Raw genomic sequence first — 19,395 nt, 5'->3', positions numbered from 1 at the left:
TTCCTTCAAGATGATCGCCTTTAGCAATTTTCCGCTTATTCAGCAAATTTTATGCTTAAAGGTTGAACTGGCAGGATCTTTTCCAGTCAGATCGTTTTAGCAGTTGTGCTGATGTTTGATCTGAGCTGGCAGGATCGCCATGAAGTGTTAAGAAGGAAAAGATGTTTAGTGTTCAATGTTCCAACATTAAATCTTGTTTTATTAAATAAATTCTTGCCTTTTATAGTAATTTACTTAACCTATACATTCATAAATATCTTAATACTAATAACTAAAAATAAGTACATAGGAAATGGGTTATGCATACATGTACGTTTGTATACAGTCTTTGTATACATGTAGTTTTGTATGCATAACTCCATACATGTAGTTTTGTACATTTAGCAGCGTCAGCAGATCAATTTGAGTGTTTTAATATTTTCCCACCATGGGTTGTATGTTTGTATGTATAGTTTATGAGCTGTGAATGGATATGGGTCTCATATTCGGCATTCCATTGATGTTGGCTAGCCGTCTGGGTTAGTTCAATAATTTATGTTGGAAAATATTGTAATGATTATTACTAAAATATATTTGGAGTTTGTTATGCGTAATGCCGCGAATATGTTACAGTGAGTGTGACGTATAATGATACAATACAGTGGGTGTGACGTATAATGCTACAATGGTTCACCCCTGTTGAAACGGCAAGTTTCCTTGGACTCCCGTTAGAGGATATTGATGACAATTTGTCATCGGTCGCGACTATTAGGTGGGGCGAGCATTGCTACAACAACAACAAGGTGCTAGCCCGACCATCTCGGGAACGATTTATATGGCCAAATTAAACCTTCAGGTCATCCCTCCCTCCCCACCCCCAAGTTCCATGAGGAGCTTAAGGGAAAGAAATGAAATGCTAACCAAACAGTTTCTGTTGAATACCCAGTAACCTGGGCATCCCAACACTCATTATGGTCTACCCTGTTGAAACAGCAAGTTTCCTCGGACTCCCGTTAGAGGACATTGATGACAATTTGTGATCGGTCAGACCTATTGGATGGGGCAAAGCACTGCTACAGCCACAACAACAACTACAACACGACGAACATGAGGATTATTTTTAGCATTGAACGTAGTTCGTAGATTGTTATTTCCCAAACCAATCTATTTTAAAATAATAAAAATATGCAAATAGCAAATCGATCTGTCCTAAAGTTTTAAAAAATATTTAGTCACTAAGTAGTGTAACAGTACACCAGAACTGATCCTCGCTCCAGCTTGGGGTACTTCATGAATGTTATTGCTGTTGTTGTAACAGTGTACTCCATGGATCACCTTCGGCAGTGCACTTTTCAAAAAATACTTCATGGAGTTGACAGAAGCAAAGCGAGGAATGAAGGAGATAATATAAATTAGAATAAACAATTCGACAAAAATAGTAACATGATCGCAAAGATTTTTGCACGGATAGAATTCTGGTTCTACAGATGATAATATTTCGAGCTCCATCGAAAACGATTTGTGTCATACCGTGTGGAATTGTCACATCGCACAAGCTTAATTTTCCATTCCACACCTGCCTTGTCCATACTGCCGCTAAATTCACCGAACACTATTTGTATTTTAAGGGACACTTCTTCTATTGAAAAATATATTTACGAACATACAATTATAATTAATCGTTCAAATTTGTTCTCCTAAAGATACGCAGCATAATCCAGACACATGGCTACATCAACGGAATCTTTTTCATACTATTGCTACAGATGAGTGCACAAATTGCTAAAGATCTGGGCATGGCACCTGGTGGAGAATTTCGTCGAGCCTTCGAAGAAATCCATAAACTTCCTGGTTGTATGCTGCATCTTGGTGATCGACCCATACGCATCACTCTTCATCGGGCATTGCGTGCACTTTCGTTATGGCAAACGATGAAGCTAGTTTGGCGTCTGACATCCACCGATACAATAAGCATCGAAGAGGTCGAAGAATGCAAACAACGTGACTTGCTTGAAAAATTAATGCAAGAAATGGCTGGTGAATTTCCTGCTTTTTCGGAAGTTTTTGTAAAAGAACGTGATCTATTTCTCTGTCATTCACTGCAATTGGCTGCGTTACCCCAAGCACCAAGCGATGGTAGCAGTGCGCCTCGCCCAGTACGTGTTGTTGGTGTTGTAGGTGAGTAAAAAAATAACAGAGCTAAGTACTTTGCAACACATAAAATTTTATCATAGGCGCCGTGGTAAAGGATTGTAATGTGCTTGCCTATTATATTCAAGTCAACAGGTTCATATCCTGGTTCCACAGATTCAAAATCAAACATCTTCCTGGCCACATACAGTTAAGATATTTCAGATAGTTGACACAATTTGCAGGACCCTCTTTTTTGTGGACTGGGCAAAGAACACTTAAATTACAAACCTCGGACATGCATTCATCTAACTCCTCGGCACCGTATTTAAATAGCTCCGCAGATAATCCATCAGGGCCCGCGGCCTTGTTTTCTTAATCCGGTTATTGCTATTCTTACTGCGTAATATTCGGGTTGGGGGACAAATTCTATTATCATCGATTGTGGGCTCACCTTCATCGTCTTCCCTGGGCGTTTCATCGCTCTCGTGGCGATATGACCTAAAAGGTTCAATGTGGTCATAAAAAATCGTTCCCTAGATGGTCAGGCTAGTACATCCGGCAAAGGACCATCAACATCGATAACACTCCCTAAAACCTACGGAGGGTGTCCTTATTGCTACAAAAACAACCTTCCGCCTTTGGGTTCAACCCGGCATAATTCATGGTACCAGTTACTATTCCCTGGCTGCCGATAATCCGCATTCCATCGTGTTGATTTCTGCTCCAAGAGGCAGGTCTGTTTCGATTGCAGCTTTTCGACGTCTAAAATTTCTTGTGTTTTTTCTGCGTTGCTTTTAGCCAACCAGAGGCCGGCGCATATTTTGGCTGCAACGAGATAGTAATCCGAATCGATGTTCGGTTCTCGAATCGTGAGTACATCTTAAACTATGGAGGCATGCCGCCCGTCTGTCACAACGTGGTTGATCGGGTTACATGTATTTCGATCACGAGATAGCCATGTAACTTTATGCTTAATCCTGGTGCTGACTATGGCCATGGTTTGAGCATCGGCGAAGTCGATCAGCCTCAGTCCATTAGGGGAGGTTGCATTGTTGTTGGCTGAGCTTTTCGACTATTGGGCCAACAACACCTTTGCCCACCATGGCGTTGAAAGTCGCCAAGCAAGTTTTTTATATAATAGGCAGCGCACGTATGCGCTTTCTAGGCACTCATAAAATGCGTGCTTCACCACATCGCACACTGGGACCAAGCTTGCGGTAGGTATGCTTGTCGTAAGAGGCGACTAAAATACCAGATTCAAGGGGCTGTGTAGCGCAACCCTTCAGGTTGCCAGCGCAATATATGGCTTCGCCAAATCCAATTGTCAACCTCACCTATCCGCGGCGAATCCTGTATCACTAACAGACGAGTCTCTGGCGACCCCAAGCTCCTCATGGAACTTGGGGTGGGGAGGGAGGGAATGGCCTGAATGTTTAATCTGGTCACATAAATCGTTCCCGAGATGGTCGGGCTAGCGCCTTAATGGTGCTATGATACCGGAGCGTACCGGATCTGTATCCGGCAAAGGACCATCAGATCGATAACACTCCCCAAAGCCTTCGGAGAGCAACCTTATCGCTACAACAACAACAACAACAACCAAGCTTGCTCAACACTAAATTTTCAAAGAATGATATTTTTCAAAATATAAAAACAAAATTATAAAATTCTGCACTTCCGACTATATCAGCCAACGTTTTCGTGTGTAAATAATCTAAAAACATTGTATCGGACCACGATCTAATTTTCTGTGCCTTTGATCTAAATTTTGACCGACATAATGTTATGCCTAGTACATACTCCGCGCCTGATTATCGCTCGCTCAATGCGGACCATATATTGGAAGACATAGCAGGTTTTGACTGGTCTCCATGTTGGCGACTAAGCTCTGTGCATGAAAAACTATATTGCGATTATATAGAACTCATGTACCGACGCGTATATATCATGGCAGATCCTCTTCGTGTCCCTGGTTCAACGTGTCGGTTCGTGCAATGATAATAAGGCGGAATAAGATATATTCTCACTTCAAAACCGCACTGAGGTAAATTGGCGAGCCTACAAGCTCGCGCGAAATGAGTGCACGGCCCTTTTAAGCGTGAGAAGTGCAAGTACTTCGACAAGATGCTTGACTCGTCACTCCCGAACCATGTCTTGTGGCGTAACCTAAAAACCCTCCGGGTGCATGTAAGTGATAGTCCAGATTGTACCCTAAGCCCTGACATCCTGAATGATGCCTTTGTGAGTCGTGTCACCCCAATTCATGTTAATACCTCCCCCCATATCCTGTCTCTCACCTTCTGTGCCTGCTTGTCAAATGTTGGAGTTCTGAACCGTCTCAGAAGTTGAAATAGCGCAATGTATCTGTAAAAAAAAATGGAATGCAATTGGTGATGACTGAATCCCCATAAAATTCGTAAAAATGCTCGTGCCATATATTTTACCAACGCTCACTCACGTCATAAATCATAGCATAACTACAACGTGCTTTCCTGATGCTTGGATGATCGCTACAGTGCAACCAATTGCAAAAACCAAGTCGGCAAGTAGTCCTGGTGACTTTCGGCCTATAAGCATCTTGCCTGCGCTTTCTAAAGTGTTCGAAAAGTTGTTGTCTGAGGAAATACATGAGCATATTGGTAAACTGAAACTGCTGTCCCCGCATCAGTCAGGCTTTAGAGCCAAAGATAGCTGCTCCACTGCCGAATTAAAAATCCTGGATGACATTAGAATCCCTTTTGACAAAAACCAACTGACTCTATTGTGCCTCTTAGATTTTTCTAAAGCTTTCGACTCGGTAATCCATGACTTACTCTGCATGAAGCTAACTAATTATTTCGGTTTTGGTACTTCCGCAACGCATCTTATGCTGGTGTTCCGCAAGGATCTATTCTAGGTGCTTTATTGTTTATTCGTTTCATTAATGACATCTTCTATATCTGTCAGCATGCCAATATGCACGCTTACGCTGCTGACATTCAATTATATCTATCGGGAAGGTATGAGGATACCAGTCATCTTTGTGAAAGGTTCAATAATGACTTAGCATCCATTTCGACTTGGACCACGAGAAATTATTTGTGCCTTAATAGTGATAAGTCTTACATCCTCCCGATATCTAAAAAATCTATAGCTTTCTCAAATATTCCTCCTTTATATATTGGTGGTAATGTTCTAAAACTGGTGCCAAAAGTGACCAATCTTGGCTTTATCATCAACAGTGGCTTGATATGCGATGATCATGTAAACTCTATTGTCTGCAAAGTATACTATATATAAGGAACCTTCGAACGTCAGCGGCATTTACTCCTCCCCATGTTAGGAGAAAGCTTGCAATACAGCTAATTTTGCCGGCTATAGGCTATCCTGAACTGGTATACAGTAAGCTGAGCTCGCATTCTGTCCATAAGATCGATGTAGCTTTCAACCACGTTACGCGCTATGTGTTCGGGTTAGACAAATTTGACCATATTTCGAATTCGAGAACACGATTACTAGGGTGTGATACAGCTGACTATCTGAAAGCCAGAAATTGTATTTTTTTCTGCAGACTTATTATATGATAAGCTAATTTTCCCAGGTTTTTTACCAGGTGATTTTACCAAGCTATAACTAACTACCTTACCTCCTCGCGGCTATTCTTTGTCAGTTCCATTCGTACTTGGAACTCGAGACCAATGTCCATTCGCAGTAGTATTACTAAAAGCAACTTTAGGGCAGTTTTATATGCTTACTATCGGTAAAATACATTAATACTCTCTAGTTGATTTGTTCACAAGTTTCGCTATCTAAATAATAATTTATCTGTGATTATTGACTTTATGTTTTATTTTTCTATATCTGTATTTGTTTCTTTTTTTTTCTCTTGTGTTATGATCTTGCCTACATTTAAGAATTATCTGTATTTTTGCTGTTCCATATAAAAAAAAAAAGATAAGAGATCATAGATCTCATTGTACTAATGTAACTTATCAACAAATGAAAAGATTTTTTCTTTAAGGTATTGGACATGCAAATGGTATTGCTGAAATGTGGGGACGTGTTGATCCACAAAAAATACCAGCCATTATGGAAATCCCACCAGCCAGCATTAGTACACGCATATGCAAGATCACAATAAAGTATGGTATAATCAGTTTAACTTTATATGGGGCGTTTAAGCTACTCCGGCCACGTTTGACGCGCTTCTTTTGATTACTTTATATTTATGTATGTATGTATATTATGAAAATGTATAATAATAAGAGCGATGCAAATATGTTTCTAAACAAAACGAAAACCCAAATTGTTATCGTTTGATTAATTATACGTGCTACATACAATTACACATTTACTCGTAAAACCCAAAGTATGTATGTATGTGAATGATGTTTAATATCTGCAACAAAGAAAATTACAATGATGGCTTTTATGTTATATCATACATGTTTCTTAAATTGGGAACCAAATATTTCCCAACATATACAAAATATTTACATGTATTAATTTTATGACGTGATTCCAAAGCTCGTGGAGCAGAAATAATGGTTTTCAAAAGCGGCAAAAATTGTTCTTTTTTTGAACTGCACAAAAACAAAATACAATAGCGTTCGTGTAGTGCGAAGTTGTAAATAAGAACACAGTAAAAAAATATTAATTTACGTAGACAATAGAAGAAAATCGAAAGGAGAACAAAAAATAACATATACACACACATATTTAATATGTATTTCCTACTATTAGTATTAAGGGTTATTGCTAAATCTAAAGTGTTGCAAATTTTCGTAAAAATATGTGACCCGGCCTATGAAAAGGTGGCTTATGACTCAAAAAAAATTTTTCCACTTTTTTTTCTGGTTTCGATAGTTTTTGAGACGCTCTTTCACGTGGTGAAAACTAGAAAGTCCTAACTTGCTTAGAAGTGTTCTGGAGATGATATTTTCATCCACTTCCATTTGACCTTCAGCTTCAAACAATGCTTGTAGTTCGTCCTCGTAATTGATACCAACATCATCGAAAGAATCATCATCATTCTCTTCGTTTTAATAGAAATATGTTTGAAAAACCTCGCTAAATTCTTCTTCGACAGACATTATTCACAAGCGACACACGTCCTACACGTTCAGCATTGCTTTTAAATCTGAGCACTCACACGATTTTTTCGGTCAGAAACTGGCTTGTGCTTTGCATTGAAAAAAAACATCGCTCTTTATATACACGCACACACTTATCTCATTCTTTTTTGGTTACCTTTTGGGCATAACTGTTCATAATGCAAAAGAAAAACTACTAATAGCGTTTTCTTTTCTGAAATAAATTGTTGCCTACGTAAATGGTAAAGCCTTAATAGAGTTACACCTACCCCGGAAAATTGTCAACATTTATAGTGCATACAAAGAACATTTCAACTCACCATATTCACTCATATTAACAGCGTATATGTGGAACTTATGAGCGAATTGAGAGTTTTCACAGAGTTGCAATGCCACACCGCCATTTTATACAGGGTAAAAGTGTAACGCTTTTGCGTTGTGCGCAGGCAACAATTTTCACAAAAGAACGAAATACCCCGTAAATGCGTTGCCTGTTTTTCAGAATAGAACAACAACCCTTGCGCGGCGTACAAAAATCGTAACACGTTAGCCAGAAAAGAAAACGCTATATGAAACTGAAGAAATGCATTGTTTATCTTTAACAGCTGTTTCTCGCAATTTCTTTTTTGAGTCATAGCCACTTTTTCATAGGCCGGGCCACATATACAATTAAACGACATTTGCTAAAAGCGTTCAAGATTTTCACTCCAAATGTATGCATTCATGAATTCAGCTTAAAAGCTTCCGTTTAAATTTAATCATTCGTAAATCAAACACACATCAACTATTCGCACGGAGCACAGCATTTCGACGGCTGAGTGGCTGATATCACCCTATCTAGGTTGCCAGTTCGAAAACGCTCTATCTGCGACTATTTTTCAAAAATACGCTTTTTCGTGTTTTTGAAACAAATTCTAAAATAGGGCGTTATTCAAATGTTTTCTGAGATAGGGCGCTCTCGAATCGGCAGCCAAGTTAGGTTGATATTCTACTCCGCAGACGATTTGACAAATCATAATACCATCTTTTCAAATAAAATTCAAGTGCCAAATCGTAACATCCGTCAATACACACAAATTAACGCACATTCTAAAAAGTGTGTTTGTCATTTAAAAAAATTAAGTTTTGTCTATCCAAAACTGGTAAAAAGCTTAAAATCGGTTGAGAACTATATAAGTTACACTCATATTAGACAACAATTGCCAAGTAAACATTTACGTTTTGTTACGATTTTATATTTTTTTTTTAAATATTTTTTTCATGAAAATTTAAATAAAATGAACACTTATGAACTCATAAATAATTTCCAGTTCTGATGCTAGTCGGGGTGGTTGTTGTTGTTGTAGCGATAAGTTTACTCCCCGAAGGTTTTGTTTGGGGAGTGTTATCGATGTGATGATCCTTTGCCGGATACAGATCCGGTACGCTCCGGTAACACAGCTCCATTAAGGTTCTAGCCCGACCATTTCGGGAACGATTTATATGGCCACATTAAACCTTCAGGCCATCGCTCCCTCCCCACCGCCAAGTTCCATGAGGAGCTTGGGGTCGCCAGAGCCTCGTTTGTTAGTGAAACGGGATTCGCCGCTCGAAGGTGAGGTTGACAATTAGGTTTGGAGAAGCTATATATTGCGCTGGCAACCTGAAAAGGTAGCGCTACACAACCCCGTTGAATCTGGTATTTTAGTCGCCTCTTACGACAGGCATACCTACCGCTGGTATATTCTAACCCCCTAACCCGCTGGGGTGCTAGTCGGGGTTGCTGTAGTTTGCCTATAAATTAGTGCATACAGATAACACCCAAAAGACGTGAAAAAAATTAGTTCATTGGAAAAGTTGTCCCAGTTGTGCCATGTTTTTCTGGTTAATATATATGTATGTACATATATCGTTGTAAAGGTCTAAATCTCTTCTTATAAGATCCGGAAAGAAACTGGCAATAGGTTTATAACCCAACAAAGTTATAGGCTCGTAAGGGTCCAAAGGTACGGAAAACCGGTTTTTTTAATACGATCCATGATCGTATTTTACGCTTTGACTTCAGATCTTTGGTTAAGTGAAAGATCACCCTACATTTTACGGCAGGGACTTCGAAAATGTTCTATCACACCATACCTTAGAAAAACCCTAAAATCAATTTCACTCAGTTTTCCGTACGATTCTGACAAAAACGAATGCCGTTTTAATATGACGGGATTCCGTCAATGTTGAGAAACTTCAATAGCAGAAATTAGCGGAGAATAAAGAAAGATAGTCGTGTTACAATATATTTTACGAAAATTTTGACAAACTTGGATTTAGCGTGAGTCTTAAATGTATATCCATTAATGCTTAGTGTTAAGTGGACTTGTACATCACTACTATACATTCCATTGTTTCTATCCAAATACAAATTAACACATGTGTACAAACAAATATATGTTGAAAAGCATGCATGAATGAAGTTATATTGCTTATAAGTATTTGCTAGCCAAAAAAACTGTTTTCAATAAATTTGTAGAAAATATTTATTTGATTTATTTTAATGAATATTTTCATATATCTAAGGAAAACAACTACTCAACTAAAAATATATGTATATTAAGGCGGGTCAAATTGTATGGGGGAAAAAACTTCAGGTGCACATCCAGTTTCTGAATCTATGGGTTATAATGAGTAATATTGTCCATGGGACCATAGGTCTGAAATGAATTTCTAGCCTCCCTAATTTTGTTAGAAAATTTTATATCCCAATCCAAATAGCGGCTCGCACAAATAAAATATATGAAAATAAATGTCAAATTCGGATTCTAATTGGGATATACAATTTTCTAACAAAATTAGGGCGGCTCGAAATTCATTTCAGACCTATGGTCCCATGGACAATATTACTCAGTATGACCCATATATTCAGAAACTGGATGTGCCTTTTCAACAATAAATTTGATCCACCCTAATGTTGCCTTCAATATCCCCGTCTCCAGGTACTCATATAAGGCTGATACTGAAGTGCTGAGCCATCTCGTTAAGAGATCTGCGGCATTCAGTGACCGACTTTGCGTTTTTGACGAATGAGTCCAGGGACGGAAAATAATAATTATTTTTTTTCGGAGTCGAAAAAGTCCTGGTCAAAAAATTGTGCTAGGTGAAAATGTTTGAGTTCACAGGTATCCCTATAGCAATATCATGTCGAATCATGCATGTATCCTTTTTATTTTTCGAACTTTTTCCATAAATACTTCAAAAATAAAAGTCCGGAAATAAAAGTTAAATCGGGACTTTTATTTTTTAAGACCAAAATAAAAGTCCGGCTTGATAACAAAAAAAAAAAATTAAATTAAATTAATTAAAAAAATTTTTTATTTCGGATAAGCCGTTTCTTTGTTATCAAGCGGGACTTTTACTTTGGCCTTAAAAAATAAAAGTTCAGATTTAACTTTTATTTTTAAAATTCCGAGTTTAACTAGTTCAACAAATGTTTATGTAATAACTCTTTTGTAAAAAATATATATCTGTAAAAAAAAAAATCAATTTCGAAAAATGTGTTAGTAAGCGCCTTTGTTAACTAAGGAAACCAGGACCAGATTAAGCATGTGCGGCCATTGGGCGCATTATGAGTGTCTTCTTCTCCTAGCACGCAAATAATGGCCTCCTGTTACATTAGAACTTTGGTAGCGCAGTTTTGAGTAATTGCGAGTTCAGTCAACAGGTTGAATTTACAACAGTTTGCTAATAAAACGGTAAGTCTACATTTTCTTAACGCTTCGTGCTTTTTCGAGTGAAATTGTATGTTTTAACAGAATATCATTCATACATTGACTCCATGTAAAGCAGCTTGCGAGAGCTCCCAACTCTTGACACCACTGATGCGCGTTCGTTCGGTCCATCCCTCAACACGCCCCTAAAAGTGATAATACATAACTGTTCCCTTCAAAAAACGCGAGTACTCCATAAATAGTGTAAGGAATACTCCTTTAGAAGTATAGGAGTGCTCCAAAACTAATCTATATTCATACAAAAATGTGCTCCAATTAACATTGTGATGTCCTAGGAGAGGAGTAGGTGATTCCACTCTCGCTATGTTTGTGAGTATTCGATAGAGTACATAAGAGAGACAACTTTCCAAACTACTTTCACTCTAGTAATCCATGGAGCACCCACAGAGGATCATATGCCAAAGTACTCCAGAAAAACTACTCTATGGAGTATCTGCGGAACAGTACTCTCTAAACTGCTCCTGAAATATTATTCCATGGAGTACCGACAAGAGATTACTTGCGAAACTGCTCTCAAAACATTATTCCTTGGAATACTAGCAAAAGAGTACTCGTTAAACCACCCTCGATGGATTGCCTAATGGAGTACCTACAGGAGATTACTTAAGAAAGTACTCTCAAAGCATTACTCCTTGGAGTACCTATGGAAGAGTACTTTTAAAGAAGAAGCCACCCAAAATAAAACATAAAATTTATAAAAAAAATCATATTAGTTTCTTTATTCATGCAAATGCAAAATAACATAAACATAACATGGCGAAAAATGATTGCCTTCTGGTGCTATGCTAGGAGAGCTGACTAATTCCATAACCTCTGATCCTGCGGCATAATTTGAAGTTTCAATTTGGAGCGTCGCATTTCCTCCATTTTTCAATCTACGCGCAAACTTTTCCCTCTCCATTTTCTGAATACGTCTTTTGTGACGTGCGCTGCATTCCATGTTTTTACCTTTTTATATTTGGTTATAATTATTTTGTGTATTTTATTTTTCACCAATAAAATTGTTTGTCTTTTAAATTAAATTCACTCCGATAATTCTTTCCGACCCAATTCCTCTTTGAATATTTCTCTATATATAGTATGTATACATAAAACCAGTTGCGCGGTTGCATTTTATCAGAGCTGCCATAGTAAAATTTTATTATCAGTTATTTGTATGCAATATTTTACTTTTGGCGACTCTGTTCGATCGTCATCGTGTTGTGATCACGGTCGTTAAAACACGAGCAATGATCGGCTGATGGTGGTCCGCAAACGCATTGCAAAGGAGTATTGTTAGAGTACTCCAACATAAAAAAAAAATGGAACACTTAATCCAACAATTTTTGCAGGGTTAATGCCCATATGGTTGTACGAAGTTTTAAGACTTGAACAAATTTTATCGGGTTTTAAATCTTGCAATATAACAACTTCATCCATGAATACGTATATAGTACTTAAGCATTACAAATTAGTCATGTCAGGAAACACATTTTAAGTTAGACTATAACAATGTACTCAGTCAAAAGTTTTACGAAAGTGTAGAAGAATCGGATAATCCAAATTTATTCCTGCAAAAATTTTAAGGGCCTCATTCTCTAGTATGAAACGAATATTCGTGTCGCCTCAGAGACGAATCGATAGTGTTTTTGCACTATGTTAAACGATGGTAACATATCATTTGACTATTGATTTCGCCTTCCTGTTTGACATAAAGTAATAAACGTAAAGGCCGAACGAAAAAGATAAAGAATACCATTGCTAGAGGAAATAATTTGGAGGCGAATCGTTCGTCTGAGCTATCGTTCGCAATACGGAATGAAGCCCTAAGTTATAAATCCGTCAAAATCGTAGTTGATAATGGATATATCCAAGTCACTAATACGCCGGGTATCATTGGTCTGAAAACGCATCTTTTCCAGAAAACAAAAAAATTATGTCATCTGAAACGTGATAACGACGGCATCAACAATTTGTTAAGTGGAAAAACTGGTTTCCATGGTTCACAGTTCTTCTTCTAAAAAGTTGGAGAGTCCAAAAGAGAAAATAATTTGTGCGAAAATGCAAGTGATGCCGCCAAAAAAAAAAAAAAATACACAGTCCCACAAAAGGCGATGTAACCACAAAAACACTTCTCGGCGAAGTTTCTCGTGTTTGAGAAGTCTTTGCTGTATTTGAATTCGCCACGATTCGGTATTAACACCTCCTGGTGCTAAACCAACTTAGGTTAGATTAGGTGGTAGCTGCCCTAATAAGGGGAGCTCACTTGGACAACATGAAGGTCCGGTTTGATACCACATGCAATATAATAAAAGTGGCGTAGATATAGCTACTTAGAGAATCGTTGGGTAGCAACGATAAAGCTCCGAATGATTTCAACTTCTGGATAAATCATCGGTAGATCCAAGTGAGTCGCGACCGAAGTACTTTCGCCTAGTTCTGGCAAAAGCTGGACAATCAAGCATAAAGTGATTTGGTGATTCCACCTCAGCATCCTCCATACAGCTGCAGCAGGATGGAGTTTCCAATATATTGAGCCGCACCGCATAGATACCCATGGGACAGCGCCCTGTCAAATCCCCAATGACCATTGATAGGTGAGCCTTAGGTTAGGTTGAACTGGCCGGTCCATGAGGACCTCACATAGACTGATTGAGTCCGTAGTGTTACCTGAAGTTTGTTTTAACGACCAAACTGAAAAACCCTATCAAAAACCAGGACCTATGTTATAAAATAACTCCGCCCTCTTGGCAAATACTAGAAGCTTCCTAGGACTTAAGCCACTTGCTGCTTCTAGATTTGACAGCTGTATCACTCCTAATAGCTGGAGTCTTAGTGCAAGTGCAGGGCACGAGCACAGAACGTGCTCGATCGTTTCCTCCTCCAACCCGCAATTCCTACATCTGCTATCACTGACCAAGCCTAATTTAAAGGCATGTGACGCCAGAAGGCAGTGTCCAGTCAGAATACCCGTCATGAGTCTACAGTCCTCTCTTTTTAATGATAGAAGCAACTGTGTTAGTCTAATGTTGTAAGACCTACACATAATCTTCGACACTTTACAGCCCCGCGCTTGAACCCACGCCTTTCCCACTTGGTCGATCATGTGCACCTCTCGCCTTCGCTTAATCTCGCCCAATCTAATTGGGACGTCTACGGAGCAAGCTTCAAGGGATGCGCCCTTTTTAGCTAGTTCGTCCGCTTTTTCATTCCCATCTATTCCCATATGCCCTGGGACCCAATATGGATGTATGCTTCTCCCTGTACCGATTCTCTCCAGAGACTGCTTACACTCTAACACGAATTTAGATGCTGTGCTATGCGAGATTATTGCCTTAATTTCTGCTTGACTGTCAATATAAAAGTTAACACGGTTGCAGCTTAAGCTATTATCTTCCAGGGTTTCTACTGCTTTGGTTACGGCTAATATTTCCGCTTGGAAAACGCTACAGTAATCCGGCAGCCTGTAGGATCTGCTTATTTCCGGATCAGCGCAGTATACCGCAGACCCTACTCCTTCCACTACTTTGGAACCATCGGTGTACACATGTATCGCCTCGTCCGCCATTTGCGCACCCTTGCGCTAACCGTCCACCTCTATTGTGGCCTTAAGATCTTCCTCGAAGCGCAGATAGGGAATCAGGTAGTCTGTTCGTCTTGTGATTGATGACGCTATACTACTATGGCCATTTGGTCGGCGCTCAAGCTGCCCCGAAGCACCGAGCCTGGTTGCGGTCGTTTATGCTTTGTTCTTTGCTACCAGGTCTACAGGTGGAATGTGCAGAATGGCATACAGTGCAGCCGTCGGGGTTGTTTTCAGGGCTCCCGTAATGCTAAGCATCGATAGTCTGCATACCCCCTATAATTTTTTGAGGTATGTTGTTTTTTGTGTGGCTTTCCACCAAACAAGAACTCCATAGTATAGAATAGGGTTTACAATCGCTGTAAAAACCCCATGAGAAAGAGAGGGCGATAGGCCCCACGTACACCCCAGCATTATTTTACATGCATAGAGTGCCGTTGAGGCCTTCTTGACCCTCTCCTCCATGTTGAGCTTCCATGACAGCTTACTGTCTAGGATGATTCGATATTTTGTGCAAGGTTTCTCCTGTAAGGTCACCCCTCCTAACTTAGGCCTGGTCCAATTTGGGACCTTGTACCTCTTTGTAAACAAGGCCATATCCGTCTTCTCCACATTGACTTTCAACCCGACATTAGATGCCCAGGTATGAATATCCCGAAGCGCCCGATCCATCAAAGAACTAGTCGTTGGAAGGCACTTTCCACTTATGACAATTGCAACGTCATCTGCGTAAGCCGTAAGTTTTACGGGTCCCTCATTGAATTGCCCGAGCAGTTGGTTGATGACCAGCGTCCAAAGCAGAGAGAGAGATAGGTGAGCCTTAGTGAACCCAATTATTTCAGCAGACCTGCCATCCACTTTCGGCCGGAAAGATCTTGCTACCCTGCAAGACGTGGTGTCCTCCCAACGTTTGCTGAGCTGACTTGAGGTCCAGTTATGGAGGCGCAATCCACAGGTGGCCAGCGGAATCCTGAAATCCCTACAGCCATCTTCATTCTGCTAAACCACCTGCTGCGGGAAAGATTTGTTTACCCCTTCAACTTTGGGGCCTTTGGATTTTAGTCGCCTCCTGCGACAGACAGGCCTTACCGCGGAAAAACTTGGAGCTCCTGAGGCTGTTAGTTATTAAGCTATCACATTTTGTGTTCTCCCATACCTCTATAGCAAAATAATCTTATGTTTAGCACAAACAACGGTGGAGTGACATAAGGTCAACTGACGTTATGACCACCTCAAATGGCCATAACTTCAAATGGTCATTAAGTCAACTGGCTTATGAACTTAGTTAATTTGGCTTTATGTCCATTTAGGAAATTTTTGTTTCACCGAAGGATTGGTGGTATGATTATGTTCTTCTCACCGCCCAAAATTTTAATTAATTTATATACCATTTTTATCTCAGAGAGGATTTCATTGGGCCAGTACTTTATCAGATTATTCAATAAAATGGAACCAAAATATAGGAAAAGGGGCGCCACACTAGGGGGTAAACTGCAAAAAGTTGTCTCAAAATATGCAAGAATTAAAAACAACTTCTGTTTTCAGTCGACCAAACAAAAAATGTCACGCAAAACAATAAAACGTAACTGTAAATCAACAGTTGTTAGCATTTTAACATGTGAGGTGCCGCCAAACAAAGTAATTGACCTTATGGCCACTTGAGAAAGATTGATTGATTGATTTATGATCATTCCGAAAAAGCAATAATATAATATTGTAATATTGTCAAAACCGTTGACATTGTAACTATTTGAAATGTGGTGTTGTAGCTATTTCATATGGTCATAACTTCAATTAACTTTGTGGCCATATGAAGTGGTCATAAGATAAATTGACGTTATGACCGTTGGCATTAGGCCACTCCTCCGTAGATAGCCAATTTGTTATACTGTTTTGTAAAACTTTTCCGGCATCTATACATTAACGCATTATTGCAAAACACTTGTTTTTTTTCTTGAATAATATCCATCATCTCAATTAGGGACCCAAACTCATTTTATAATAAAAAAGTCCATCAGAAAAATTTATTTTCAGACTTTTAGATTTTTAATTCGAAAGAAATTATTTAGTCCGGACTTTTGGATTTTAAGAACATATATAGGATACAGAATCCTTGTTTCAACAGAATGCATATGTAATAAATTCCAAGGCAATATCTCAAGTTTGATGACGAAAAAGCAGGTGAAAGTTTGCTTTCGATTTGTATGGACGAAAGTTAACCGATATCGCGCCATCGATTTTTCGATAGGATTTGGGCTCAGGAAAAAAAGTTCCACTACGTATATCCAACAAAATAATTTTCGAGCCTGCGAAATTTCATTTTTTTTTTTTGTTACTTTTTTCGATTTTGATTTTTAAGGTTTTTTTCATGACCTACTAAAAAAATTTTCATATGTATACCCTGTCCGACCCAAAAATGTCCGCTAAAAACGTTGGCGATAAACATTTTTTTTTTTTCAAAAACCATTATCGCCAACGTTTTTAGCGGACATTTTAGGGTCGGTATACCCTACATGAAAATTTTACAATCAAATGAAAATTCTTTTAGTAGTAGTAGTAAAAATCAAAACGATAAAAAAGTAAAAAAAATGAAAATTCGCAGGCTCGAAAATTATTTTTTGGGTATGCGTAGTGGAACTTTTTCCTGAGCCCAAATCCTATCGAAAAATCGATGGCGCGATATCGGTTAATAAATCGACCCAGTCTAATGAGTATGGTACTATGAGAGTTGGCTTTAGTTTTTCTATCACACATTTCTTGTATTATTCGTTGCATTTGGTGAGCCGTTCCATGGTTATAGGGCGTGACTCATATTTGTCCTTATAAAATAATAGTCCGGATTTTTTTTTATCTGTGGATATTTTTAAAAGAGTCCGAAAAATAAGAAGTATGCATGATTTGTTATGAAAATGTTATGGGTATCCCCGGGAACCCATGAACTTTCACCTAAGAAAAATTTTTGATCCAAAAATAACTATTGAAATGGGTCGCTGATCTATTTTACAAAAATCAAGAATACCTTTATTATACATTATCTTCATGAACAAGAAATATAAAAAAAATTTCTTTATGTGTCTGAACTTGAAAAGCCAGTTCACGTTAAAACACAAAAAAAAAATCAACACTTCCACTGTAAAACAAAACAAACACAAACGAATGGTGTAGTGATATTCTACATAATTATTCCAAAAGGTAAGAAAAAAAAAAAAAACAAAATAAGTGATACGTTTTAAAAATGAATACCGTAACATGTAAACTAAAAAACAAAACACAAGAAAAAAAGTTTTAAACAAATGTAATCAAAGATTTTATGCCGATTTTAAAATGAAATGTATGCATCGATGTACGCCTATGTAAAAAATATAAATGTATATCCTAAATACAAGATGGTGTAATTAGTAGCATAAACGTTTTAAAACTGTCCTTTTTTTTACTCACGAAAACTATAATCCTGGTAATGAATTTATATGAAATAAAAAAAAGTTGCAAAACACCGCCCCTAAACTCAAATCTCATGTTGAAAGGTTTTTGGAAAATTTTCTTATTTATGATCATGATCTTTTTTATCCTTGTAAACACGCACGAATTTGTGATATATAATATCCTTTCACAACCTTCTAAAGGTTAGAACTCTTACTACCTTAAATAAGATAATTTACACCAAAGAACCTCATTACCTATTTCGAAGGCTTCAATTTCTTCATTAAACAAGGTCAATGCTCCTCGTGCATGTTAAATACCGCATGTTAGTTTCTGAACGGCAATTCTTTGTCCCTTCCAACTAGAATACGGAAAATAAGTAATGCACTACATTTAAAGAAAGAGATAATTTGCTTTTACAACTGTCTCTATTTTCCTTCCTTAACTTATGTACTTTACTGATTTCTCATCCTGTTTTACTCACCACCTTCAACCTTCTCTAAGGGTTATACTTACTACCGTACTGCTATTGCAACTCTCCTTTAAACTTAATTTCTGTTCTTCATCCCTAGGCTAAGCTCCATTAAAATTTATCTTGTATTAAAACATTTTTAATGAACATTTCTTATCAATTGTCTATTATCTATTGTAACTTAATTAGTTAATTTATTGTCATATTTTTATACTCAGCGTGCTTTGCACACTGAGTATATTAACTTTGATTGGATAACGGTTGGTTGTACAGGTATAAAGGAGTTGAGATAGATATAGACTTCCATATATCAAAATCATCACTATCGAAAAAAAAATTGATTGAGCCATGTCCGTCCGTCCGTTAGCACGATAACTTGAGTAGATATTGAGATATCTTCACCAAATTTGGTACACTAGCTTATCTGGACCCAGAATAGATTGGTATTGAAAATGAGCGAAATCGGATGATAATACGCCCACTTTTTATATATATAAAATTTTGGAAAAGATAAAAAACCTGATAATTTAGTTAATAATACACCTAGAATATTAAAATTTGACATGTGGACTGATAATGAGACTCTTGATAAAAATTTGGAAAAATATTTCAAAATGGGCGTGGCACCGCCCACTTATGATAAAATCAATTTTACAAATATTATTAATCATAAATCAAAAATTATATACAAAAATCGTTAAACCTATCGTAACAAAATTCTGCAGAGAGGTTGCCTTTACTATAAGGAATGATTTTAAGAAAAATTAACGAAATCGCTTAAGGACCACGCCCACTTTTATATAAAAGATTTTAAAAAGGGTCGTGGACGAATAAAATAAGCTATAACTTAGCAAAAAATTGTTTTGAATCAATGATATTTCACTTTATCAAGTTTTATTGTAAGAGGAAATGGAGAGACATTTTTTTTAAAGGGCGGTGCCACGTGTTATGTAGAAAAGTAATTTATCTGAAATGAAATGTACAATAGAAGCTCACGCTGAG

At 37.9% G+C, this 19,395-nt stretch overlaps 1 protein-coding gene across 5 annotated transcripts in view; it reads left to right on the top strand.

Moving 5' to 3' along the window:
* Nucleotides 1-17,919, top strand: part of LOC137237867 (traB domain-containing protein) — a 37,232-nt gene extending 19,313 nt beyond the window's left edge. For 4 of the 5 annotated variants that reach the window (XM_067762190.1, XM_067762188.1, XM_067762189.1 and 1 more), the window contains exons 5-6: nt 1,683-2,157; nt 6,113-17,919. In XM_067762190.1, coding sequence (XP_067618291.1) covers nt 1,683-2,157; nt 6,113-6,306 — 669 coding nt within the window. In that variant the 3' untranslated portion in view covers nt 6,307-17,919. Of the gene's footprint in view, nt 1-1,682; nt 2,158-6,098 lie in introns of all 5 variants that reach the window. The other variant, XM_067762191.1, reaches the window with a different exon arrangement.
* Nucleotides 17,920-19,395: the final 1,476 nt, after the last annotated feature.

The sequence above is a fragment of the Eurosta solidaginis genome, chromosome 1, assembly GCF_040869045.1.
Source record: "Eurosta solidaginis isolate ZX-2024a chromosome 1, ASM4086904v1, whole genome shotgun sequence".
NCBI lineage: Eukaryota > Metazoa > Arthropoda > Insecta > Diptera > Tephritidae > Eurosta > Eurosta solidaginis.
Note: the sequence above shows the minus strand (reverse complement) of the source record. Positions and strands in the feature narration are given on the sequence as shown.